This window comes from Pteropus alecto, unplaced genomic scaffold (assembly GCF_000325575.1).
Source record: "Pteropus alecto unplaced genomic scaffold, ASM32557v1 scaffold146, whole genome shotgun sequence".
NCBI lineage: Eukaryota > Metazoa > Chordata > Mammalia > Chiroptera > Pteropodidae > Pteropus > Pteropus alecto.
Window position 1 is genome coordinate 3,071,777 of NW_006442107.1, and position 26,897 is coordinate 3,098,673.

The following is a 26,897-nucleotide window of genomic DNA, read 5'->3' on the forward strand; positions in this document are numbered from 1 at the left end:
ATGTTATTCAACATTTATCTTCCAGACTGTACCACTTAATTCTGTTTAATAGTATTCATTAAGCATACTATAGGAATGTAGAGATAAGTAAGCCATCAACATTTCCTTCAAGGTGCTTAAAAATCTAGTATTAAAAAATAATTAGCTACATAGAGCATTACGTCATTAGATGTTAGGGCTAGCCATTTCTGATCATGATGGATTTGCCCTCCTGTTGTAAGGAACTATATAACTGGACAATTCTACATACTGGATGTTTTCAGGCATTGGACAATTGGCTATGCAGGATCTCTGAGAGAAGGGAAGGAAAAACATAAGGTGAACTTCATGTTCACCCTGGTACTCTCCCTGGGTAGATTTCCCAACCAAAGCACAAGGAGGTGGAGCAAAGCACCTAATCGTCTACTGAGCTTCGGAAGTAGAGACTAGAGTCTGGGGCTGCTGGAGCAGGAGAGGATACTGGAAAGGAAGAAGTCTCGTAGGGTCAAGAGAATTTTGTTGTTGGGGGCAGGGGTTCCTCCACAGATCTCTGGCTGAGGGCTGTGCTGCACATACACAGGTTGAGACTCTGTCAAGGTCTAGAAGAGAAAAAAAGCTAGTTACTTTGGAACTAACAGCAGAAGAGGGATGTTAGAGGTTTTGGAGATACTGGATCTATAAGAGTTCCAGCCCAGGCAGAGGGGAAAAACCTTGTTAACATTCCAGGCATTCAGGTGAGATAATAGAAAGGCCAAGCTGCAGAAGTAAGGACTATGTTCTAGAGAAAGAGCTACTCTAGGCCTGCCCTATCGAAGCCTAAAACCAAGCTTTAAGAGAATCAAGGAGAAGCATCAGTAAATTAACTGCTTGCCACAACAAAATTCAACACTTGTTAAAGGAAGACAAAATAATTCAACTGCAGTGCCCACAAACAATCGAACATTTAGAGTATCAACTGCAGTGCCCACAAACAACCGAACATTACAAGAAATGTGGAGGAGCAGGCAAATGTGATCCGAATTCAAGAAAAAAGTAGTCGATAGAAAAACAGACCCCGAGGTGTCCCAGATGTTGAAATTATCAAAGACTTTAAAGAAGCTATTATAAACATGTTCATGGATTTAAAGGAAGATATGGTCTCAATAAGTGAAGAGATGGGGAATCTCAGGACATAAATGGAAACTTCAAATAAGAACCAAATGGAAATTCCAGGAGAGAATTTCAGCCAAAATGGAAAATTTACCAAATGACAGCAAATTAGAGATGGCAGAAGAAAGGGTCAGTGAAATTGAAGACAGAACCATAGGAATTATTCATTCTAAAAAAAGAAGAGAAAAAAGATTGGACAATATTTTGTGGCAATACCAAGCTGAGTTAACATATATGTAATCAGATCCCAGAGGAAAAGAAAGTGAGCAGAAAAAATAATTGTCCTTGCTCCACTCTCTTTACCTGGGTACTCCCAAGTTGTAAATATCTCAGGAACATGACAATATTCTGTCTACAGATAGAATATTCCTGTGTTTACATTCCAATTGGTGAAGAAAAACGTAATCAACTTCAGATCCAAGAAACTCAATGAATCCCAAATAGGATATATACAAAGAAAACCATTTCTGGGCACAGAAGAGTCACAGGTCTATACAAAGGGTGAACACTGGTATGAAGAGGAAGGCAGCAAAGCATGGCTGGCATGCACTGGTCCAGCTAGGCCAGTCATTAGAATAATGCAACATCTGCAAATTGGTTGGAAAATAGCCACTGTGCCAATCCCCTGATTTTCTGACTCATCACCTTGGCCTCATTTCCATATACCCCCAGTCCTCCCTATGTTCCAGCAATAAAAGGTCAATTCCTTGCAAGCGGAGCTCCTCCAGGACCCTGACTTAGGCCTCTGGCTGGACTTCTTTCTGACTGGTTGGGGCCTGGGCCATGCCAGTTGTTAAAGATTTATAATATTGCCCCTGGAGCTAAGTGGGGTTCCTTCCAAGGAAGGGAGTCCTGGGCGTGGTGTTGTAGGAATGAGGACAGCATGAAGACCTTGCTCCTGGGGGTGGGGCTACAGTGGTAAGGGGAAGGGAGGCACTGAAAGCAAACAAAATTAGCTTTCCAAGTCTGAGTGTTCAGGGACACTTGACTCTCTAGTACAACCTCTGTTCTAATCCCCTAGGTCATATTTTCCCTTTTAAAAAGGGATATTGCATAGCCTTTTAAATAAATCTTTTCAGCTCCACTGATTTGGAATAGTATGCTTAGCAGCTTAAGAATTTCTAGCTGGGTCTTCAGCAAGTTGTCCTTCCACGAGCCCACTTTCTCATGAAACCCTGGGCTCTGAGTACAGCTGGGCCTCTTCCAATGCGAGCACTGTCCTATTCTGGGATCCTGGGAAGCCATTTCTCACTCCTTCCACTTTGGGCTTTTCCATCTGCAATCTATAAGTACGTAGAACACCAAATGGGCACTTTCTTGGTCATCAGCAGAGACTCTATTTCGGCCACAGAAAAAAGCATTCCTCCGCCTAGGTTTAGTTGAAAGGGAATTTATGCTTTAGGAAGGCTTTCTGTGTGTCTTCTCAGGCAGACAGGGCAGACAAGAGGGCATCAAAGGAAGGCAGAGTGGCCAGGAGAGGAAGGAAGGAGGTGAGGTGGAACAACATAATTAAACCAGCATAAATGCTGCCAACCAAAACTCCACACAAAGCCTTTGGAAGCTGGCTGTATGTGTGTGGCATCATGTACCTCTTTGGCTCCTTGGGGACCTTGAATGGAACCACAAGCCTTAACAAACTACAGTCATTTGCTGAGCCTTCAATCATTCAGTCTCACTGAACTGTGAAAACCAATGTCTCTGTTTTTAAATAACATCTAGTGAACTAGTTTACACCAGAATGAGTACATGTTTTCTAAAATCATTGTTCAAATCACCTAACTACTGTTAAAATCAAACCTAAAATGAATCGACACTCCTTCTGCTTTAGGCCGTTGCTGTGTGTAGCTTTTCGCCAAACTTGAGTGATGGTTGACCGAGGTCCTAAAAGTCATCCTGCCTAAAACAATCTTCACAGTTCCCTGTCACATTGCCTGACAGCCCCACCACTGACAGTACCATTTCAGTCCAGGTATCTGCTTCAAATGCACCTGTGTTGTCTGAGAGGAGTTCTTAGCCTTCTTCATTGCCCTGAAGTTGGAGAATCACAGCTGTAAGCATCAGCGAACACATCAGGAACATCAGCTTTCTGTGCACACACAAGCTATTCCATGTCTTCAGATCAGTAGTTCTGAAAAGTTAAGCATCAGAATCACCTGGAGGCTTGTTAGACAGCTTTCTGGGCCCCACCTCGAGTTCCTCATTCAGTAGGTCTGAGGTAGGACCTGAGAATTTGCATCTCGAACAAGCTCCCAGGTGAAGCCAATGCTGCTGGTCCAGCACCCACTTTGAGAATCACTGTACTAGTTGATTTCTAAGGAATCTTCATGAGACACAGAGGCAGAGTGTGAAAGCATTCTGATCATGAACGATGTCAGAAAACAGAGGGCTCTGAAATAGAGATGGGTCAGGACTCAAAGGCAGACCAGCTTAGCAGAAAACAGACTTTCTGGTAGGACCCGCCTAAACACAAGAGCCTCTCGTTGAACAAATTCTGATGGGCTTCCTACTCTCGCTTTCTTTCCTAGGTCTTTTCTGCCTACTGTCCCCGGGAAAGGCAAGTCTGCTGGCAATCTCCCGGCGGCCCCAGCGAGGATGAAAGGCAGCTCCTTTCCCTGGCCACGGGTGGGCCCTTCCCGGAGGGGAGTGTTCATACAACTAATCAGGCTGTCAACACACTACTCAGCCCTCTGCAGATTCCCGGAGGCTCCTAACATTTCTTAGAATTTACACAGGACTCCGTGAAGTCTTCAACAACTTTTTTTTTCTCTTCTGAGATCATCTACTTTCTAATAGGATAGATTCAAAGGAAAACATGCTTCATCTGACCCTTCATCTGCTTTTTCTCAATATAAACAACATGGAACTCATTAGCAGGCCTGCCAAGAAGGCCTAACAGGACCACAGGCTAGGAAGCCACCCTTCGGGGAGGGCCTCATGACTTCGGTCATCATGGCAGGAGTTGGTTCCATATTTCAGTGGCAGGGACACTGACGTCTGGGTGTCTGCCTGGTATCACCATGGCATTTATTGGGCAGATAGTTCTGTTAGTGATCGTGCTTACATCTGAAAGCACTTGGACATCCCCACTTCCATTTGACTCTAACAAGAATCCTATGAAATAAGCAGCATGGGAATGATGACCGCATTTGGCAGACAAGACGACTCAGAAGAGAGGCTCAGAAAACACAGTGGACATGGAGTTGGAATATGGGTGCTTTACTCCTGGCTCAGCCATTCATCCTTGAGTGGGTCTTTTTTTTTCCCTTGGGCCCTGGTTTCATCATGTGTAAAATAAAGGGAATAAATAAGATGATGGTGAGGTCTTCCTATAGATCTCTTATTCTAGGAATAAGCTGCACAAGGGAAAGACATGCCTGAGGTCATGCAGTTAGTGAGGTGAGTCATGACACGGAGAGGCAAGTACTCCCCACGCCACCTCTGCTGAGAGCAAGCCATCAGAGCACCTCCACTGCCACTCACTGCTATTTCCCTGACAGCGAGGTGCTACTGGGGCCTCTGGTTGTTCTCTGGAGCTCACAAAGACCGAGACTGCCAGGGGTGCCCAGAATGCTCCCTGACTATGACTGGAGCCCCAGTGCTGCCAGCGGCTTATCAGAGAAGAGAAGGCCATTTCCTTTGGCACTTTCTTCACCAAACACACACAGTGGGCACCTGCCCTGAGCCAGGCCCCGCCCCATGTGAGATGATGGGATGTGGAAGTGGAGGAGACTTACTGTCCACCTATGAGGAAGTCACAATAAGGAGTGAGAACCCAGCTGCTGCCTACTGCTGGGTGGGTTGTGCCTGGCCAAGGGGTTGGGTCCATCCCCCAGTTGGGTCACAAAGCCTGTTCCTGGTACTGAGTTGAATCAGCCTGAAAAAAGGGGGTGCCTTTATATGTAACTCACACAAAGGGGCCAGCGGCAGCCCAGGTGAGCACAATCTCTTCAACGAGAGTGCAGGATCCACAAAACTTTAGGAGGGGTTTAGAGCAGTTCCGTGTAGACATCATCCTCCACTCCTACCAGGGAGAATAGATGTATACATCTGACCCCAACCAATCCATTGGCTGGAAGAAGTATGTGCTTGCTCTCTTTCTGAGAGTCAAACCTCCTAATCGCATGGAACCAGTGAACTCAACTAGCTTCCTATCTGTAATGTGCTGGGAAATGACTGACAGCCAACGAAATCAACTGGGCCATGTCTCTGGCACAGTGATTAGACTCCCCTGGGCAAATCGAGATGAACAGGACATGGCCCTCAAGGAACCAAGGGGCTCTCAGCCTAGGACAGCACAAAAGACTCAGACACAAATACCCGTAAGACAGAGCAGAGAATGGTCAGTGCTAGAAGATCCGGGTTATGCAATGGGGAAAATGCAACACGGGAATTCAGAGGAAGGAAAGAATAGTTCCACCTGGGGACCCAGCACGCCTTCGTGAAGGAGACGGCATATAGAATGGCCATCCATCAACACGCAAGAAGGTCCAAGGTCTAGTGCCCCTTCTGCCACCGTCAGACAAGTAATCTTAAAACAGCCGGTTCTCTGTTTTAAAATGAATCATTTGCCCTAAGCGCCGGACAGTATTATGAGGATTAAATGCGAACTGATTTAAATGCACATCGGATAAATAAAAGCACCCAAGGGGCTCTCAGCCTAGGAGAGCACAAAAGACTCAGACACAAATATCCGTAAGACAGAGCAGAGAATGGTCAGTGCTAGAACTGATTTAAATGCACATCGGATAAATAAAAGCACCAAATATAAAGCCTTTTGCCATCTTTTGGGGAAAAGAGGGGAGAAAGCCAAAAGCAGAAGGTATAGGAGGGAGGAAGCGGGTGGGGGTGGGTGGTGCCTGCCGAACATGGGGCTGATATGAACACCTACTGGGCCCCGATGGTTTTTATAAACCTCCAACAGCTACTTTTATTGAAGAGAGCCTGAGAAGAGTAAGTCAGAGCATTTAAATTCCTCTGCGTCAGGAAAATGAAAGTCCCAATTGGAAAAGTGGCTTCCTGCCCTGAGTAACAGGGACCTGGGTGCCCTCCCCGGCTCCCAGCACTGGGCTTGCAGCCGGTGTACACTCAGTAAACACTCATGAAATGGATAGACGGGGTCCCTACCACTTTCCAAGAGGCTTTACACTCACGCTCCACTTTGATTCATAACCACAAGCCAATGGTGCAATCTGGGCACCTATTTCATCCCTGTCAAGGATGGGTAAACTAAGGCTCCCAGAGGGGGGTACCCAAGTCCCAAGCCAGCGCCGCTGGATGGGAGCCCACACCTCTGCCTCCTCGCAGGGTCGCTTTCTCACACTGTGCACCTCCTCGAAATTATTATATTACTATGGCCAATCTTGCCCCAATAAACCACCTTCCCTGACTGTCCTGAAGGCCTACTATGTGCTGTTCGGAGCACTTGCTCTGTAATACTTCGCTTAATCAGACCCTATCACCGAGGGAGAGCTTCTTATTGTTTCCAATGTACTGGTTTATTCCAATTCAGGTGGTTTTGTGCATCCCAGAAATAAGTGTGCCATGGATTCTCTTATTACCAAATAAGAATTCGTTTGAGTTAAAACCTTGGGTTCAACTGTTTGGAGTCATTGCTCCTTAGAAGAAAGAGACGGTACAAACATCACGGGGCATTAGGAGGACCGGAGGACATTGTTTTGTTGTTGTTGTTGTTGTTGCTGTTTTTACCACGGACATCCCTGCCTACATACTCGGTTGTCAGTTTTGACAGATGGCCTGGCTGCAGGAGGAGGGCAGAGGGCAAGCTGATGGTTAAGGTGGCACCAAGGAGCTAGATAGAGCCAGCTGGGCTGATTTGGGCACTGAAATCTGGGCCAGAGTCCAAGTTCCAGCCAGTGAGGCAGGAACAGGGAGCACTGCCTCCCCTGTCCCCTAGAAACCCTCCCACTGCAGCTGTGCCAGACGGGTCAGTGCCTTTCTATGCATCTACGACTTTGGATAACGGCAAATAGGCCAAGTGAACATGTTCAAGGTCAGAGCTACCCTCCACTTTCATCATGCACCCAAGCCCCTTGGCTGATAACAGCTCATGGTGCACCTAGGGAATGTTTTTATTCTAAAATTCATAGCACAAAGGTTTTGACAGGAGGTTGGAAATGACACTCAGCCCCCAGCTATGGTGAGGGGTGCGTGGTGACATGTGCTCAAGCTGAGGTGCTCAGAGGCTCCCCTAACGTGGCAGGAACTAGGGGGTGGGAGGTGGTGGGAATAGAATTTCAGGGGTCTCCCAGCCCTGAAAGGGAGCAATGGATTAGGTAAGAAGAGGTCTAGGGCCTTGAGAACGAGTGTCAGTATCTCCACCAGTGTGGCCGGGTCAGCTCTGATCTCTGCAGATGGTGCAGCATTTAGCTACCCCCACATGGGGTCTCAATTGTACCATCCAGACACTCATAGCTTCGGTATTGCACTGAGGGGCCAGGGCATCATGGGATCTGAGAGAGCTGAGGCATTCACCGGACAATGGACACTGAAGACTAGTTGATCAGATTAACTGTTTATGTCTTGTCCACTGACAGAATGAGACACAGAGTGGGTCAGCTTTGATGGGAGGAGGCAACAGGGGTGAGAGAATGCTAGAGGCAAATTCGCCAACATAATTTTAAAGCTGTAGAGTTTAGAGCTGGAAGAAATCTTAGAGATCATCTTGTCCAACACCCTCTTATATAGCCCAGGGTTACTGGTCATGGCCCTGTAGCAGAGCCAAGACTGAGAACCAGACACTCCCCACGACAACAACTTTTCAAACCAGTGATCTCTCCAGCATCCTCCAGCCTCCCACAGACAACCAACCACATAATTTTAAAGCCGTAGAGTTTAGAGCTGGAAGAAATCTTAGAGATCATCTTGTCCAACACCCTCTTATATAGCCCAGGGTTACTGGTCATGGCCCTGTAGCAGAGCCAAGACTGAGAACCAGACACTCCCCACGACAACAACTTTTCAAACCAGTGATCTCTCCAGCATCCTCCAGCCTCCCACAGACACTGACCCCAGTCCTCTGCTTCCCATGGAGCTAGGATACCCTCTGGGACAGCGTGAGCGTTCTTGAGAATTCCACGGGCCTCCCCGATCAGCTATTCTGGCAGGCATACCTTGTGCGAATAATGCTGATCAACGATCCTTGCCAACCCGAAGTCCCCAATCTTGAGCACAAGGTCCTCCGTGCTGATGAAGATATTGGCGGGCTTCAGGTCCCTGTGCAGCACGTTGGCAGAGTGGATGTACTTGAGCCCGCGGAGCAGCTGGTACATAAACAGCTTTGCATGCTCCTCTGCCAGCGTGCCCTGCTCCAGCAGGCGGGCCAGGTCGGTCTCCATGTACTCTTGGACGATGTAGGCCACGCTGAACTTGAACAGCTCACCCTGCAGGTCGGCACCCTTGGGCCCCAGCACCTCATACACCTTCACGATGTTGTCGTGGTCCAGGCGCCGGATGATCTTGATTTCCCGGAGCGCATGCTTCATGCTGTGGGCATCGCTCAGGGTGATCTTCTTCACGGCCACCTTCCGGCAGGCTCTGCTGTCCGTGGCTGACAGCACCAGCCCATTGACGCCGAAGCCCAAGGGTTGGAAGTCAACAAAGCGCCCACCGAGGTCATACCCATAGACGCTGGCCATGCAGTCGCCCTTTTCGGCCATTGTTGGCTTAGTGGTGGTCAGGGGCTGCCCGTGTGACAAAGGGGCAGTGAGGAAAGGCCAAGTCCCAGCTAACGGCTTCCCCAGCACACCTCATTCTGTCAAGTTCCAAAGCTGAGGGATGCTTTTTCTCGTGGTGATGTCACTGTCACCAGCTCTCTGGAGACAAGAGTGGCACATGTCCATGCTTGCTGAGCTGCAGAAGTTGGAGGCTCACACTATTTTCTTCACCTGCACTGGGAGGGCTGCCCACCAACTCCTGTGTATCCCAAACCCTTCTCCACACTTAGAATGGCTCATGCTTCTTTCAAATATAGCATCTTGGAAAGAAAAGCCGGTCTCATTATCTATACGAGAGTAAAGTTTTCTATCATAATGGACCACAAAATAAAGATGCAGAAACTCTCTCTTTTAAATCCTTTGTTAAAAGAGGTTCCTCCTGGATGAAATGTGAAGCTGATGATGAACTGCGTTCCTTCACTGACGAGGTCCACAGCTCAGTTGTATCGCAGCCTCTGGCAGCTTAGTAGCTGCTCTCTGTGTCCCGAGCAGAAAGGATTCCCAACAATGGAATCTGAAGGCTTCTTGGGGCTTCTTTCTATCTCTGCCAGCTCCCCTTTCTACCAGCTCCCCTTAGATTCTGCAAACCAAACCAGCCTGGTGAGCATAGGTGAAGAAAGCCGGAGAAACCCGAGCACCTTTCATGAGTTCTACCAAGTTACCCCTGAAGTCCCAAATCCGAGGAAAGCTCAGCTGCCAGGCCAGGATCCTCTGGAGGCTTCAGATGGGGACAGCATCCTCTGTCACCTCCTTATCCACACCACCTTGACCAAGACTGTATTCTGCTGGACTCAGAGAGGCTGCTGGAATGCGGCATCTTTCGGATCGAGTCTCCTTCCCTGTCAAAAAAATAACGGGTAAATTTCCACACTCTGGCTTCCAACACCTTCCCACTTGCGCGTCTTTTGTTAACCAGCGCAAGTGTTATTTGATCTGTCCAGCCAGCTGAAACACTGCTTGCTCAGGGGATTCCAGGCTTTGCACTGCCCAGCCACCCCTCCTGCTGTGTGCAGCGCTCCTCTGCAAGACAGAGAAGATGGATTGATTTGATAAGATCAACAAATGGTGTGCCTTTTATGTAAATGCTTGCTCCCCGAAGGTTACCATGCACAAAATTGTGGGTGGGAATGATCAGCTCTGACCTTTGCAAAATTTATTCTCTATGCTCTCCAAATATACACATCAGCACTAGCTGGAAAGGGTGAGACTAAAATGTAACTAATTGCAGACAAAATAAAGGATCAATCATCTTATTTTTCCACTTGGACCCCTTTTCTTCCTTCTTTTGCAAATATCTTTGACTATTTTAATAGAGAATTTGCCGTGAGCTGAGATTTAATTACGATGTATCTCTTGCTTTCTGCGTAGGTGGCATAAGCACACATACCAAATTACAAGGAAATTATGTTGCCACCCTAATAAAAGGACTCTGCCCAGCAAACCAGGGCACAGACTTCTTAGCGTGACACTGGGACTGGCATGGTGAACTTAACTCTTTGATGATGGAGGCTTAGCTCTTCAAAGCAATGGGTCAAAGCCAATACAGACTGCCCTCTGGCGGCTTCTGACTCAAATTACAAGCATAGAACCTAAATGGGGAGAAAAAACAGCAAAACTTGCAATGTAAATTCAAACCTCTTAAGTAAAAGTAGTAATATAGCTTCTAAGAAAGTGGCAGATTTTATAAGTCTATTAAGTCTATCCGGCACAAAAGAATCAATCTAACCAGGGTTGCTTCTTAATTCTCATCAGATAGTAGAGTCCCTGTAGGGGTACTTTCAAATTTGAGCTCTGTACAACTCTGCAAAAAACCCCCAAATCCAAAAACCAACCAACCAACCAACCAAACAAACAAAAACCCAAAACCCAAAAACCAACCAACCAAACAAACAAACAAACAAAACCTCTATACAACATGAAGCAAAATAATAATAGTCAGTGCTCCGAAATTAAGAAGGCAAATTTGGGGACACAGATGATCCAAAATAGTAAATAATCAGATCCCTTTTAAAAATAAAAGAAATTTGCCAAGGACCTGTAACATAGTAACTGCTCAACAGATGTTACCTATTGTTGCTGTTGTTGAAAATTTCCTTACACTTGAGTAAGATGCACCTATTATTCTGGAGTTTTGTAAAATCTTCAGCGACTCTACTCTGCATGTTTTTATTGGGTCTAGCAGAATCTCACACTGGGAAGCGATTGTAGCAAACAAGTCTAGGGTCCTTAGCTGGGAATGGTCCTGCCCTCCTTGGCTCATTTGAGGAGGGGGTCACTGCTGCCCTTTAATGGCCAAGGCCAGATTTGCTACTCATCCTGCTGAGCATCTCCCTCAGTGAATAACCGACACCCACCTCCAAATGCCAGCACCTCCACTGAGAGGCAATGATTCTAGTCCAAGTTCTTACTTTGCACAGGAGGGTACTGAGGCTCAGAGAACACCAGCTCAGTACTTCTAGCATAAACAGGGTCAAAAGAACATTTGATGAGATGATAAGTGAATACCCTTCACTCTGTTTGAGGAGTCCTAGCCAGTTACAGAGACAGTGCTAGGACCACCCCACTCCCGGACCTAATTCAGGGGAACGAAAGAGCCACCCCATAGCCCCACTCCATCCCTCCTCTGACTCCTGTCGCCCAAGTCATGTAGCAGAAACCAAACTGGAGCTTCTTTCCCTTTCTACCCCTAGGCCTGGTCTGGTTCCTAAGGGCATGGCAAACAGAGGCCATTATATATTTTGCTTCTTGAGGAGAGACTTAAGCCTTCTTTCCTTCTGTCAACAGAGATAGAGATGAGCACCTAGGCAGAGAGATGACATCAGTAAGCTAAAAGCAAGATCTCTTTGAGATCAGCTGCAATGCAGGTAATCTGAGAATTAAGAGGTGCTTTATTTATTTTTAAAACTTTCCCTTCCCTCTCACAGATGGGAGAGACTGTCTCCCCTGTGAATGAGTGTGTGTGTGTGTGTGTGTGTGTGTGTGTGTGTGTGTGTCTGTCTGTCTGTCTGTCTGTCTGTCTCAGCTGTCTTCCAACCACACTCTCCGCTTGTGTGTGTGTGTGTGTGTGTGTGTGTCTGTCTGTCTGTTTGTCTCAGCAGTCTTCCCAACACACTGTCAGCTTTGGTGGGCAGGTACCAAATCACTTTGTGAAGGTTCGATTCCAACCACTCCACCTTCCTCTTGGGCCTCTAAATACGTTCTTTCACGTCCTGCCTTGCTTCTTTGCTTGTACCTTCCCAGTTCCTGAAACGTTCTCCTGCTTCCTCCCCTTGCTGAAATCCTGTCCGTCATTCAGAATCCAGACGAAGTGTCACCTCCCCTCCGATGTAGCCATCCCAGTCCTCAGTGACATTTCTCCCCTTTCTAAACTCCCGCGGCAGTTGTGTGCAAACTGTATCTGACACGTGCCATGCACCAATCTGGGCTGTTATTTAACTTTTTATACGTGTCCATCTCCCAACTAGACTTTACGCTTAGGTCCAGGGCACAAAGTAGCGCTTAGAAAATAAACATAGCTTGGAATTACCCGAGGAACTTCAGTTATGTCTCCGTAAGTGTAATGCCCACACTTCCTAGACAGTCAGCCTCCCCTTCCGGTGCTTGCTTCTCCAATGCAACTTGTTCAACAGCATTCTTCTCACAAGCCTCAACCACTCAGACAAACCAACGCATCTGAACTTCAACCCCTCTCGGTATCATCTCCTGCTTAGGTGCTGCCTCTCCTAGAATTTCACCACTAACCAGGCAGCCCTCGTCTGACAATTTCTCTGTTCTCGTTTGAGTTTACTGTTATTCATCTCTTCTCAATCGTCTTTATTTTCTAAGTTTCTTTCTATAATTCCTCTATAATTCTGTTAACCCTTTGTCTTTCTCCACAGGTGGACCGAGTACAAAACACCTATTGCCAAGGAAGTCTCGAATTAGCGGTTCGTTTGTTATGTGATATACCTAGAGGCCTGGGCCCATGGGCCCTGCATTGGGGAAGACCTGGCATCTGGATGTGCCCACCTGGGCAGAGGAGTGAGCATGGCAGCTCTGGGTGTGATGCCGCTTCTCAGGGCAAAGGGCAATCGTTCTCCATTTGGAGCTGGGGCTCAGAGCTGCTCGGAATCATAAGTGTGACTTCAAACCAGGGAATTGGCATTCACCTTGAGAGAAGGAAAGGTCATCAGTTCAGCTTTGCTCGAATAACTCCCAGTAAGAAGAATGCACGTAACTCTCGCACGAGAATCTCAGGCTCCCGTGATTCTGTGGTGAATGCCGTAATGAAACACAGGAGTAGAAATATCTACCCCAAGACTCCTAACAGTGAAGCTTCATCTCTCCACTGACTCCTTACTGACTCTCCAGTAATATCTCATTTGAGGCCAATTAATGATCCGCTCACACATCCAACCTTTTAACATGTGGAGACAAACCAGAGATGAGATGACATGTGCCAACTGTCCTTCTCCGGGATTCCCAGGGCTTTGGTTTACAAAGCAGCTTAGGAAAGTCTAAATTTAGACTCACCTCCTTTGCCTGCTCAGATCCTCTCAAATCTCATGCTGTTGACTTTCAGTGGGAACTATGGCCCCTGATGAGGTGCTGACATTTCATAGACACCATTTTCCTCCCTCTCCTGAGCACCCAAAAACTCGTAGAAAATCCTTCCCAGGCAGGGCTAACGTTACAGCTGAACAGGCTGTGCACTGCACAATACTAGGTGCCACCATTCATATCACAGTCACGTCTGTCTGATTCTAAGGTCGTGACCCTAGTCACTGTAGTAATGTGAATGAAGTCCTCTACATCAGAGACTGGCAAACTTTTTTCTATACAGGGCCAGAGAAGAAATATCTTCGGCTTTGCATGATACACAGTTATACAGTCTCTGCTGCAACCACTCAACTCTGCCTTTAAAGCATTAAAGCAGCCATAGGCAATATTCAAACGAAGGGCATTGTTGCATTTCATAAAACTTTATTTACACACATAGGTAGGGGGCTAGATTTGGCCAAGGGGCTGTAGTTTGCCAACCCCCACTCTCGATTGTGTAGGAACATCCTCTAGCTTGTTCCTGAGGAGGAATTGAAGTATTGTATGTAACCCAGGCCCCTTTCCAGCTCTTGCAGCATCGTCTCCTCCTCCTGGGCTCAGTCCTCTTGCTGCACTATCTCAGGCCTGTCCCCCTACCCAGGGAGGTACCCTGAGCTTGGGACCCCACCCCAGGCTTCGTTAAGCTCGCCTGTAGGTTTCATGCACTCAGGGCCCAGCTCTCTGCTTTCCACAAGCGACCTTCTAGTTCTGTGATTCATGGTACTGTTGGTGTCTCTCACCTTAAATCCCAGGCGCACTTTAAAAGGCTTTCTGAAGAGGTGGCGTAGACAACATGATGAAGATGGGGTAAGTGCATTAACAGGAGGTTTACTGTGGGCCAGGGCTTTGCCTGACTATTTCTGTTGGGTCTCAGAAGAGCCCAATGAGAATGTCATCATTTTCTCGTGAAAACTTTAGGAGGAAGTGACTTGCCCCAAATCATACCACCAGCTGCTGATGAATCTGGGATGTAAACTCAGGTCTGTGTGACTCCAAAGCCCACGAATTTCATCACCATAATGTTAGATTTGACCCCACATAGGTGATTCTCAGCATATACCATCTCAGCTCAGTGTGACTTCCCAGGCCTAGCAAAGGACAAGTGTGGGATGGGCGCATTGTGGTCCTTTCCATATTAAAGTCAGAGGCAGCCACCTTCCATTCTGTGTTTGTCCACACTGCAGAGGCCACAGTTAAGAAGCCTACTTTGTGGAGAGAGAAACTGAGAAATAGAACTTCCAAATGAGATTAAGAGTTGAGGGAAAAAATCCACCAAGTTGAAACAGCCGTAGCCCTGCTATCCAACTAGTTCTTGGTCTCTCCTCTAACTTAACCGTCAGGTTCACCAGAGTCCACCTGTGGCTGCAGGAACTGGCCACCCTAGAGGTGAGCTGGGCTGAGCACCTGCCCAGCTGGCTAACCCACAGAGATCCTAGAGTTGACACTGGCCACCGACCCAGGAACTATCTCTACTTCCTCCGAACTAACAGAAACCAGGCCTGGGTCAGCCATCGGGCGGCTGAGCCCAACTCCAGGATGACTCCCGACAGGTCTCAACCAGGGCTTCTCAGCTTCAGCACAACGGACGTTTTGAGTCAAATCATTCTTAGCTGCAGGGCTGTTCTCTGCACTATAGAAAGTTTAGCAGACTCCCTGGCCTTTGCCCACTAGATGCCAGAAGCACCCCCCAGTTGCGACAACCAAAATGTCTCTAAACATTGAAAACTATCTCCAGTAGAGGAGGCACATCATCATCCTTGGTTGAGAACCACTGATCTAAAACAGCAGTTTCCAGCAGAGACAGTATTGGCATCTGAGAAGAAGAGTTATTTGTTTTATAAAGCTGTACAGTGCACCACTGTCAAAAAGTTTAGCAGCCCTGGTCCCGACTCACTAAATGCCAACAGCACTTCCTGGTTGCTGTGGCAGCCTCACACATTTCCAAAATCCTAGAGGCCGATGGTACCTCCCACAGCTATCCCTGCTGAAGGCCACGAGTCTAAGCCTATTGTGGTAAATCAATTCCCCTTTGGCAGTGGTTGGTTTGGGGGTGGTTATCTGATCTACTTCTGGACAATGAGCCTCAAAGGAAAGTCCGCTGGGGTAGGAGTGGGGCTTACTCCCTTTCTTTGAATGCAGTTGTGGAAGGAAGTGGTGTTGGAGCTGCAGCAGCCACCTCGAGACCACATGATGACAAGCTTGGCGACAAAAGCCAGCACTTTAGAGCTAGCAGATGAGCCTGGGGCCTTGTCGCGTAGCTGAGCCAAGCCTTGAAATGCCTACCTCCAGCTTTCTTCCCGAGTGAGATCGTCAAGCCCAATCGTTAAGACATGTTTACTGTGTCTTTTTTTGTTTCAACTGAAGGCTGAATTATCTAATGACAGTCACTAGCTCAGTGCATGGTTGGTCTAAGTAGGAAATAAAGAGATGTAGAACACATGGCTCCTGACCCTAAGGGGCTTATATTCCTAAAGGGAAAGAAGAACCACAACCATGACAGTTACAGAAGTGACAGTATTCAGGAGCTAACAGCATGATTCCCACTGCAAGGAGAGCAGGAGTTAGGACTAGGCAAATCAGAGAAGGTCCCGGAGAATGCAAAAGGCAGCTCCTTAGCCGGCCACCAAAGATTCCCCCCTCAAGAGTGTGCTGAACTTACTGACTCACTTCTAAGGAACAGAATATGGCATAAGTAATGGGATGTCAAGTCTGAGATTGGCTTATTAAAAGACTGTGGCTTTCATCTCGGGTGATCATTCTTGGGGAATTCAGTGGCCATGTCATGAGGCGGCCCTCTGGGGAGACCCCAGCCACCACGTGAGTGACACTGGAAGTAGATCTTCCCCAAGGTAAGCCTTGAGAAGACTACAGGCCTGACCACAGCCCAACTGAGGTCTCACAAGAGATGTCACAGGCACCTGGCTAAGCCATGGACAGAATCCCGACCCACAGAAACTATGTGACAATAAATGCTGTTGAAGATGCTAAATTGGGGGGCTGTTTGTTACGCAGCAGTAGATAACTAATGGAGAGGAGAGGCTTGGAGACCTTCAGTTCTTAATGCTCCCAAGATGGCAAAGAGGCAAACGTGGCCTGAGACCTTAAAAAGTCTGAGTCTTAGCTATTTTAGATCTTGTCAGATTCCAGAGCCAGCCAGAACCTCAGGAGGCACCTTACCTCTCTTCTTCTCACTGATGTAGCCCCAGGACCTAGCCCAGTGTCTGGCATACAGGAGGGTCACAAACACATTCCAAGGGACGCAGGAGTGGCTACATGTTAGCAGTAAGATTTTGGTTATGACCAAGTATGACCCAGATGGAAAAGAGAAGTTTAGAACATGTCCCTGTGGTCTAGAAAAGAAAGCTTTTGACTCTCCTAGAGCGAGTGGGGGTTAGGGGGGAAGTCAGCGAGGATGCCACACAGTCCCCAAAAGAGCAGTGACTGGAAGGCGTTTCCTCACTAAGGAAGAACCTGCGGGTCCCGGGGCTGTTATCATTGTGTTATCTGATTTTTAGCATTGAGACTGGGCTGGCTTTACCCTCCAGGCAGCAGCAGTGCTCCCAGGAATTAGGAGAAACAACTCTTCCTGGTCTTTCAGCATTTGAAATGAAGTGCCACCCTCCGCCCAGGAGGCCAGCTGGCCGGGAGTTGCTGTGAAATAGCCTGCCTGTGCCAGGAAGCCCTTTCCCTTTGCGGAAACCCAGGTGTGCCGGCAGATGGTTGCTCCTATGTGCTCGGGCTGCACTCCCTGTGCCTCGTGCCCTCACGCCCAGCACCTTTCCCAGCCGAGATCCTGGGTAACCTTTCACACACCAGCCGGCAGGACAGTAGCTGACCCAAGCCAAACGCCCTGCTTAATTTAAAATAAATATGTCTGGGGCAGGGCATATGTGACTCATGATGGGTCTAAACCAGGCCTTTATGCCAGACACGGGGCCCCCAGGCCAGGCCCCAGTAAGCATCCTCCCCTGGGATGCGCAAACATCTCAACGTCCCTGCGAGGTAGTGATGCTACCCACTCTGGCTCATTTTCCTTACAGGGTTTCCTCTAGAACATGCTGGTGGGGCTGCTGCCCAGTAAGAAACAGGAAGGGGACCCTGTTGTTTTGCTGTCACCATGAGGGGGTGAGTGAAGTCCTGAGGGCTGGAAGAAACAGTGAGCAGAGAGAACATCAGGCCCTGGTGAGTGGGGTGGGGGGATTTGCCTCCTCTCCAAAAAGCAAACTCTGTGAGCTTTCTGTTGAGTCTTTGCTCTGCCTTCTCTCTTGAAAATTATATAACCAGCCAGGGAGAACAAAGACTACCCAGGCCTCGCAACAAGTCTGAAATAGCTCAGAAAGAAATGCCAGTGGCCTCACTGGAACTCCATGCTCGCGTCGGCACGAAGCCGGGGAGACAGGGCACTCTGGGTCTCTGCATGCGAAGTGTGGGCTCTAGTCGCCACGGGAACGGCACAGACTGCAGAGGCTGCACCTGCCCAGGCTGAAGCCCGGGGGTCCGACTTCTGGATCAAAAGTGTGCGAGGGGGTGTGTGCACGCAAGCATTTAAATCCTTCTGATTTGAGATGATTGCTGCATTTGACCTTTGTGGGGTCCAGGGGAAACTTCTCATTCTCTTTTTTAAGGAAGGAAACCTGGGATTGCAGAAGATCTTGGCCACTTTCAAAATGTAAATCAGGACAGTTGTGACTTCAGTGCCTAACTAAGGTGAGGCCCCATCTGGAGCTTGCTTAGTCTGCACTGTCTTCTAAAGGACAGAAATCCCAGCCAGGGGCTACACTTCTCAAGGCAGAGCCAGCATCTTTCATTTCTCCCTGACTTGCTTTAGCATCCATTGCCCAGAGTCCACAGGCCCCTGTGCCTTCCCTGAACTGGGAGATTCCTTCCTGTGAGCTCATCACAGGAAAGCAGAGTCATGGATCCTTGAGGTTCTCAGTGTTCAGACCTTACCTTTCCTGCCAAACTTTGGGGCCTGTACATGGGACCACTTACTTCCTACCTGCAAGGTCAGCCCATGGCAGGGACATTGAAAGAGTCCAGGTTTACAGCTAAAGGATACAGCATTATGTTATCTTGCTTTTAGATAAGGGCAAATTCATGTCATACATACTACTATGGACCTGTTTTGCACCCATAGCAGACATTGATTATCAATTTTTGCCCTCTCTTTTCTGACAAACAAGAAAACCAGAACTCTTCTCAAACAGCACCCCTAGAGCCTCTACTGACTGCCTGAAGCTGGCACTCAGGGTGGAGCCTATTTGCGTCCACGGCATGGCTCTCTGACTGCACACTCCCTTTGCTACAACTGGGATCTTGCCTTGTTCCCCAGGCACACAGTCTAACTCAGCCGGCATTTTTTGAGGGCCTACTATGTGCTGGGCACAGTAACGCACATTCAACAATGACTTAAGTTTCACAACAGCGAGGTAGGTGTAGCTAATCCCCTAAGTGAATAAACACAGTGTATGCCTTGTGCATAATAGATGCCTGTTTCCTCCTTGTCCTTCCTTTTTGCAGTTGGAGTGACTTCGAGATCACACTCTAGAAAGGGGGAAAGCCTGGGTCTTAATCCAGCCATGGTTCCAAGAGCAGTGTACTCGGTCATCTCCCGTGGGGGCTCTCCCCCCACTCACCCCTCTTACAACCTGAGTGCCTGCTTTTGTTTTTCTGCTTTCCCAGTTCCTTAGAGAAGGATTTACTTTACTCTCTTAAGTCATCTTGGGAAGTGACATCCCTTCTAAACTTCGCCAGCCTCTGATCTCATGGTTTTCTTGAATCTATTCACCATCCGTACAGAATGTCTTTCAGTCATTGAAAATGTCACGTCCTCCCTTGCCTCTGGGCCTCCACACAGTGTCCCCTCTCCTTTTCCCCTGGATAATCCTTACTCATCCTTCAGGTGTAAGTTTAAATGCCCCTTTCTCCAGGAAGCCTGCCATGATGCTCCTTTCCCTCCTCAAATGAACTTACCTGTCAGGCCATGTCCCCCTGTCCTCTCCGTCTCATGTCACTTTTCTCTCTTTTTGTTTTGGCTTTCATTGCTTATCTTCCATATCTGACGGGAAGGGACCCCGGAGAGGGCAGGGACTACACCGTCTGCATGACTGTTAGCCCTGGTGCCTAATTCCTAACTTACTCAATAATCAATAACAGAATTTGGGCAGAACAAATACGTTCTGGGAAGTGTCACGCTCCAGCTCATTGTCACAAATTCAAATCTGTGATACGCTGTACTTGCCTCTTTCCTCCCTTTGAGAGTTGCCAACTAGAGGTGATCATTTCGCAGGTCTTGTCTGATTCTAATCTGCATTCCGTCCCTTTAAATTTCATAAGAGTTCTTGACTCCCTTTCAGCAGCCCTGTTTCTCACCCAGTCACCTGCCCCATTATCCAGCGAATATATGCACATGGCTACCTCCTGTTACCCATGGAAGCTAATCATTTACAGGGGTTGTGCTCAGAGGTATAAAGAAATCATTTGTAGGGCAGAAAAAAAATGTCCCTCTCCTGGTGATTGCATCTCTTTGTTCACAAATGACAGAAGTGGTATTTCAAAAGCTCAGGTGACAGCAACAGTCCGTGGACCCTGTCACAGCTGAGGAGGAAAGCCATGGGCTGGGAGCCAGGAGGCCTGGGTTCTACTCTTGCTGCTGCCTGTGAACTCTCAAGCAAAGAGTTTCAAATCTGTGAAGTGGGAATAACCACACTACCCCCACTTACTCATGGGGAGAAGAACAAACAGAGGCTGGCCATGCAGATGTACTTTCAAAGGGATAAAGCACAAATTGGAGATAAGTCATGACCACAACCCAATTATATTAAAATGAACAGTTTCCATAGTGATGTTAGCTTGGGGGTTGGATGCGCTACCCTTTCTCATCCCTCAGGCTTGGACCTTCACACTCCTCCAACAGTGAGTGGCCTCCACGTGGGAAGAGGCGAGGATTGGCCCAACCAGCCATTACACATGTGTTTTGAGTCTTTTTTATTTTTTTCGTGGCAGGTGGTAGGACTGAGGTACCTTTAGGCTCAATGATCTCTATCTAATTAGGTAATGAGGATGGAGCCCTCCCGAATGGGATTAGTGCCCTGATAACAGGAACCCCTGAGAGCTGTCTCTCTCCCTCTTTCTGCTATGAGAGGATACAATGAGAAGTCGGTCATCAGCAGACAAGAAGAGGGCTCTCGCCAGAACCTGACCATACTGGCACTCTGATCTTGGACTCTCCAAGTTCTAGAGCTGTAAGAGATGAATTTCTGTTATTTATATGCCACCCAGTCTATGGTACTTTTTAACAGCAGCCGAACTGACTGAGACATTAACCAAGTCCATTACGGCGAGGCCACGGCTGTGTTCTGACTTACTGCACTCTGCCTCCGCACGTCCCGAGCCCTCTCTCTCCCGCTCTCCTTGTGAGCGCCTCTCTCACTGACAGGCTATCAGACCCTGAGAGTCAGAACCATGTGCTACAGAGATCACGTCGCAGGAACATGACCCACTGGAGAGGAAAGGTGTGCTGTTGGGTGCCTGCTTTTTTACTTTCTTCCTTGCTCTAGCAGGAGAGACACGGGGAGTCTCTCTTGGGAACAGTGAATCCCAGGCAAGCCTGTGAGGGATTCCACACACAAACCCCTCTGGACATGGGAGGGAGAAGAAGGAAGTGATCAGCCTTCAGATTATGAACTCCCTGGAGAGGAAGACAGGTGGCTCCACTGCCCAGGAAGGGGCTGGAGGAAGGCTGGAAAAGAAAGCAATAGAAGCAGCAGAGGAAGAGGGAGGTGGGCGATGGACGGATGAACTCGCCCCTCCCCCGCCCTGGGGTTCTTAGATCAATGACTCAAAGAACCGGACCCCACATGCTGACACTGGGTTTCTCACCATCCGGCATGTGCATTCTTAGCTGGTTTCATTCCATTTGGGGAAAGATGACCATCCAGCCTTCAGGTGTCAGAGTAGCACCAGGTCAGTTCATATTAACTGCTGTAGGGACTGGCATGCCCTCCGCTGCCACACGAGGAAACTGAGGCCAAGAAAAGGAAAATGACCCTTCCAAGGTCACTCAGAGATACAGGGACCAGGCTTCATAGAGTGCCCAGGCTGCCAGTATTTTCCTGGAACAGGCCCTTCCAGGCATTGCTTGGGTCTCAGGTTGACTTGGTGGACACCCAGCCTCCCTCTGTCAAATGAGCAAGGGGATCCTGACCCAGCTGGCAAAGAGCGTGCATGGCAGAGACTGGCTATCTGTGAAAAAGCAGCTCTTCCTCCTCAAATACTTAAGTAATTATTCTGTATCAGGAAAAAATACATCATAGATAGACAATATGGCAGCAACTGCCAGCCTTCCCAGCTGGGATGCTGTCCCTTCTCTGAGAGCAGAGCTGGGAGCCAGGCTGCCTCCAGGGACGGAGGAAGGAGGGGATGCACATCGGTCTCTGTCCCCACTGAGGACATGCAGGCTGGTGCCTGGTGTAGCGCCTGGCCTCACAGGGGCTGAGCCAGTGTCTGCTGCATAAGAAAAGTCCCAGCTGCATTTAGTCTAAGGGGAGATGGGCCCCATAAGGCCAGGAGTAAGAGACACCTCTGTCTATTCAGATATAACCAAGACAGCAAATGAATCACAGGGATGTGGACAGTCTTGGGCTTATGCATTTGTGAGAAACCAAATACTCGGAATTCTGATGACACAAGGCAAGGTCTGGTCCCAGGTTAGGGGAGTGCAATTAAGAGAAGGAACTAGGGAGAGAGAGGAAGAAGGCGATTGATCGGGGAGGAGGAATGAGGAGAAAGGGAGAGTAATGAGAAGAAAGAGCGAGCCCACCTTCACTCCCAGAGGCCACTGCCTGCCTTCTTTTTGAGTTGGTTGGCTATTGGTAGCACCTGGCATGCTCAGACCATCCTTAATGCCCAGGAGCCTTAGCCAGACACATCGATAAAGTCCTCGCTGCAGAAAATGCTGGAACCTTGACAACGGCAGCAGTAGCAGCATGACCAACACAATGCGGTGCATTAGCCTGACAAATGAATCGTGCCGGCAGCCAAGAACTCCACAGTTCTCCCAGGTACAGGGAGTCCTAGGCCAGGAACTGGATTTTACCTGCACCGCACAGTTAGCTGGAAATCTGGATCAGGGCCGGCACCCCAGCCAAGGCAGTGTGAGTGCCTGGGCTGGACGGTGACGCAGTAAAGCATTCCTTTGCCTCTCCCCTTCTTTACACGCACTCCAGATAAATGAATCTCAGGGTTTAATGAGTTCTGAAAAACCAGCCCAAACCAGGCTCTGTCTCTGTGTTATGACCTGGAGTTCACATATGTCTGGAACAAGAAGGACGTCACTGGGTCCGGGCAGAGGGCTGTCTGGGGAAGGTCTCAGCCACTCCTAGGCTTAAACGTAGACCCAGCCTCCGAGCCACCCTTTGGGAGAAAGGCTACTTGATAGATGTTGCCCTCAATATCTACCAGTGCCAGGGGACCAGGGCAAACCGGGGCTCAAAGGAGTAAGTAAAGCAGTTGAGTGGCTACGTGTCATGGACAGAGCTGCCCTCTAGAATATGCGGGAAGAAGGGAAGAAATACAAGCTGGCTAGTAGGAAGGGGCGGCTGGAAGGGGCTGCCTCCTCCTGCACTGGTCACCTCTCACTGAGGATGTTGAGAGGGGACAGAACCCCCACCCTTCCAGGGAGAACCTTCATGGTAGGCAGACTGTTGCTTTTAGAGTAAGGCTTTATGTTGCCAATGATAAAATCATTTTTTTTTTTCAAGTAGCAATGTAAATTGTTTTTAGTTCCGAATATACCACTTAAGTTGCAAATGAGGATCCCAAGCACGGGCAGACATAGAGCCTCGGGGCAACTTCAGAGGCCCGACCTCAGAAAGACAATGGGGGTCTCGTTAGGATGGAGGCAAGGGTTCTGTCAACCAGAAGTGGGTGCAGGGTCAGGGACCCACGCCCGCTTCCTCATCTCTTTGTTTAGTTTTACAAGGAAAGTATTTCTTTGAAATAAAACAAAAAGCCAAAGGAAACACTGACTTTGACAGGGATCTCTTATAACCCTGTGGATCAATTTGCTCTGTCTTTCTTTGACACAATTGCTGAAGGATGCAGCGCTAGCATCAATGCTATGCTCACCCATGCTCCAAAGAGCCAAGATTTACTTTTCTCTTTTAAATTGTCAGAAAAGGAGACTGGGATGAGGCCTGGCAAAATTTTGGTGACCTTTCGCCATGCCCTGTGCCGGTGCTCAGGATGCTTTCTCAGGCTGGACGTGGTCTCCCTTTCACCCGCCTTCCAAGGTCTCGCTATGAGGTCAGGTCCCAGGGAAAGTGTGGTGAGGGCTGTGACCAGAATGAACAGGGTTAAGGTGGTGGGTGACATGAGAGGGAGGTGAGGCTCTGTATTGCAATCTGTCCTTTTTTCTTCACTCATACTATCTTGGTTGAGGTCCTGGACATCCCTATGTGTCCAGAGTCTGCATCCTGCCACCTTTAGCTTTTGCCCTTACCGTAGCAGCAGAGGAAGCGAACCTTTTGCTTCCCTGGAGCTGAGCGCACTGTGGCATCTGTGGCGTCCCTCAATAAACATAGTTAGAATGAATGAATGAAGTCCCAACAGCTCCCAATGCTCTCTCTACCAGCTACTTGCATCCCCCATCCATCTTCCTTCCTGCCTCCAATATATCTAAAATACATCTGATCGTTTCATTTTCCCATCTTAAAATATTTTTAATAGCTCTCCACCGCCCAGAGATTAAAGCCCAAGCCCCTCACACAGCCCCCACATCAGACCTGCATCTGTCTTCCTGCCTCATGTCCAACCGCTCCCATAAACTGCACCCCATACTGCAGCCTCACAGATTGGAGTGACTGCCCCCGATTCACCACGCTCCCAGCCATGCCGCCCATCTGCTGGTGATACTGTCCTCTTTGTGCTCCTGAAGCAACCCTACTCATGCTGTGCCCAAATGTCACTGTTCTCCAAGCTCACGGAGCACAGTGCATACACCTGTGGCAGGCAGTGATCTCATGGGACTGTATGTCTCTGTGGATCCTTCTTCCCACTTAACTGGGACACCCAAGAGCGAAAGACTTGCACTGTTTCTGACACACAGTAGATGCTCAATAAAAAGTTGGTGAACTAATAAAGAGACAGGGGTAGGAATGAGGCTGGTAGAAAATGTTTGGAAGAGGAGCTTGGGGGAAGTAATTCATAAAGATGCATTCCCCTGGAGGGGTGACCTGCTGGTGGAAGTATGGTCAGCTTTCCAGAATGTTTAGGTTGAATGACACGAGGGAGTGGCTGAATGGGTGGGTGAGCACTGAAGACCAGGCTGGGTTTATAGACTGCCATGGGAGAGCACCCAGGAATTTTGGCAAAGGTGTGGATGATGGTCAGGTCAGGTGAGAGCTGAGTGGAGGTGTGGAAATAAATAGATTTAGTAGGAGTGTTGGAGAGAGTCCAGCAGAACTGAAAGAAACCGGGATCACAGAAAACGTTTTTCTGGTAGAATCCTGGTGACTGCGTGCTCTCTTGAGCACACACCAAAGTCAAGGTGTCATGAACACAGTAGGAAGAGACCAGCATAAGCAAAAATAAACCCAGTGAGCGACTGCATGCCATTCCCTCGGGTGCTCATTCCTTTTAATTCCCCCTTCTGGCTTTCAGATCATCACACTGACAATCTCGGGATGCTAAAGTCAGGTTGTTTACCAAGATTGAGTACAAGCTCCCTCCTTGGGCTTGCTTGTCTACTTCCCGCCTTCAGGAACAGACTTCTCTGTGTGACCCGTTTTGCCTGATTCTTCTAGAAGCCTCATCTGCCATAGCCAGTTCTTTTATTATTTGGAAGCCCCATGGATAGCAATAAAATTAAGATGAAAACACATTTGCAAAGCAACTTCTCATTGTCCGAAGCACTTGCATGCAGTACTATTTAATATTTAATACTTTCATGTAATATTTACTTAGCATCATTATGTACCAGGCCAGGGGAACCAGGGGCGAATAACGCAGACACTGTCCTGGCTCCATGTAACTTACACTCCAGGGGTGAAGGGGTAGTAGTGACACAAACAATAGCACAAATAGTGCCTACGTACGATGACAATCGTGATCCATGTATGACAGGAAAGTACACAATGTTATTACTTTGGGGAAAAACGGCAGATTCTCTTAAGAAGTGACATTTAAGTTGAGACATGAAGAGTGAGTAGAGGCTACCCAGGAGGTGGGGTGGGGGGAAGGGGGAGCACTCTCAGTGGGGGGTCAGAACCATGAGAGCCTTGAGAAGTCTGGTGTTGGTGGAACAGAGACAGTCGGTGGGCTGGATCTGCTGGGCCAGAGGCGGCATGGAGGAAAATGGGGCTAGAGAGGAAGGCGAGGCCTGACAGAGGATCTTTCATTCCTCCTACGAGAGCTGGAGCAGGAGGTGTCATCCTCATCTGTCCTATGAGAAGGAAGAGGCTCCAGGGTGGCCTTCTCTCAAGCGCTGCCTGGCCCGAAGCTGCTGGGGAGCCTGGGGCGAGCGGCCCCTTGCAGGTCCTCTGACAGATTCTTGCACAAACCCACAGGCCGTGGTTTATACCTTGTCTATACTGAGGTGGTCTGAGCTGAGCCTACCCGGCTCCATGCCACGCTCCTGGTGGGACTCCTCTCTCTGACCAGCCAGGTGTGCTCCCAGGACATAGATGCAGAGCAGAACGACCCCTCCACCCACCAGAAAACAGCCAGGGGGAAATGACCCTTGCAGGATTCTCACTAATTTTTCGAAAAGAGCCTCTCCTCTAATTTCTTGGAAACTGCAAGGAGGAGGCCGTCTCCCACGGAGGGAGGCTTCAGGGACTGCCTGGGCTTCGGCCGCAGGAATGGGATCTGTGGGAGAAGGTGATTCTAAGTGCAGTGGAGTGGAGAACCTCTGGCTTATGAGAACACTCTGGGTTCAAGTCCGATTTCTGCCACTGATAGACGACATGGCCTCGAGCCTCGGTCTCTACATCTGTTAACCAGAACTTTAATGCCTTCCACATTAGTCTCACAGGGCTTTTGTGACAGTTAAAAACTATAGGCATGAAGGCAGTGTGAAAAATAAAAATATCCCACAGAAGACTGCTGAAGTAATAATCACATAGATGTTATTCACCTTCTCATAGGTAACAACAGGTAACGATGGACTTTATCTCATTTAACTTCACAATAACATTCTTAGGAATATATTAGTATTGCCTCTATCTTACAAATGGGGAAACTGAGGCACATATTGGTGAAGGAACTTGATCAAGCATACTCAGCTGGGAAGCAGCAGAGCTGGGAACCCCAGTAGTCTGCCTCCAGACCCTATTAGGCTGCCGGAGTGAATTAAATGCCCCACACAGCTAAGAGCTATCCAGTAATCAGGCCATGAAGCTGGTGTGCTAAGTGATACCACTCAATTGCCAATAGCTTGCCAAGTGCTCCTTCTCAAGG

At 48.4% G+C, this 26,897-nt stretch overlaps 1 protein-coding gene across 1 annotated transcript in view; it reads right to left on the reverse strand.

Moving 5' to 3' along the window:
* Nucleotides 1-26,897, reverse strand: part of MAPK4 (mitogen-activated protein kinase 4) — a 124,080-nt gene that overhangs the window by 37,646 nt on the left and 59,537 nt on the right. Inside the window, 2 exon segments of the mRNA XM_025038681.1 lie at nt 8,259-9,700; nt 10,355-10,450. Coding sequence (XP_024894449.1) covers nt 8,259-8,804 — 546 coding nt within the window. The 5' untranslated portion in view covers nt 8,805-9,700; nt 10,355-10,450.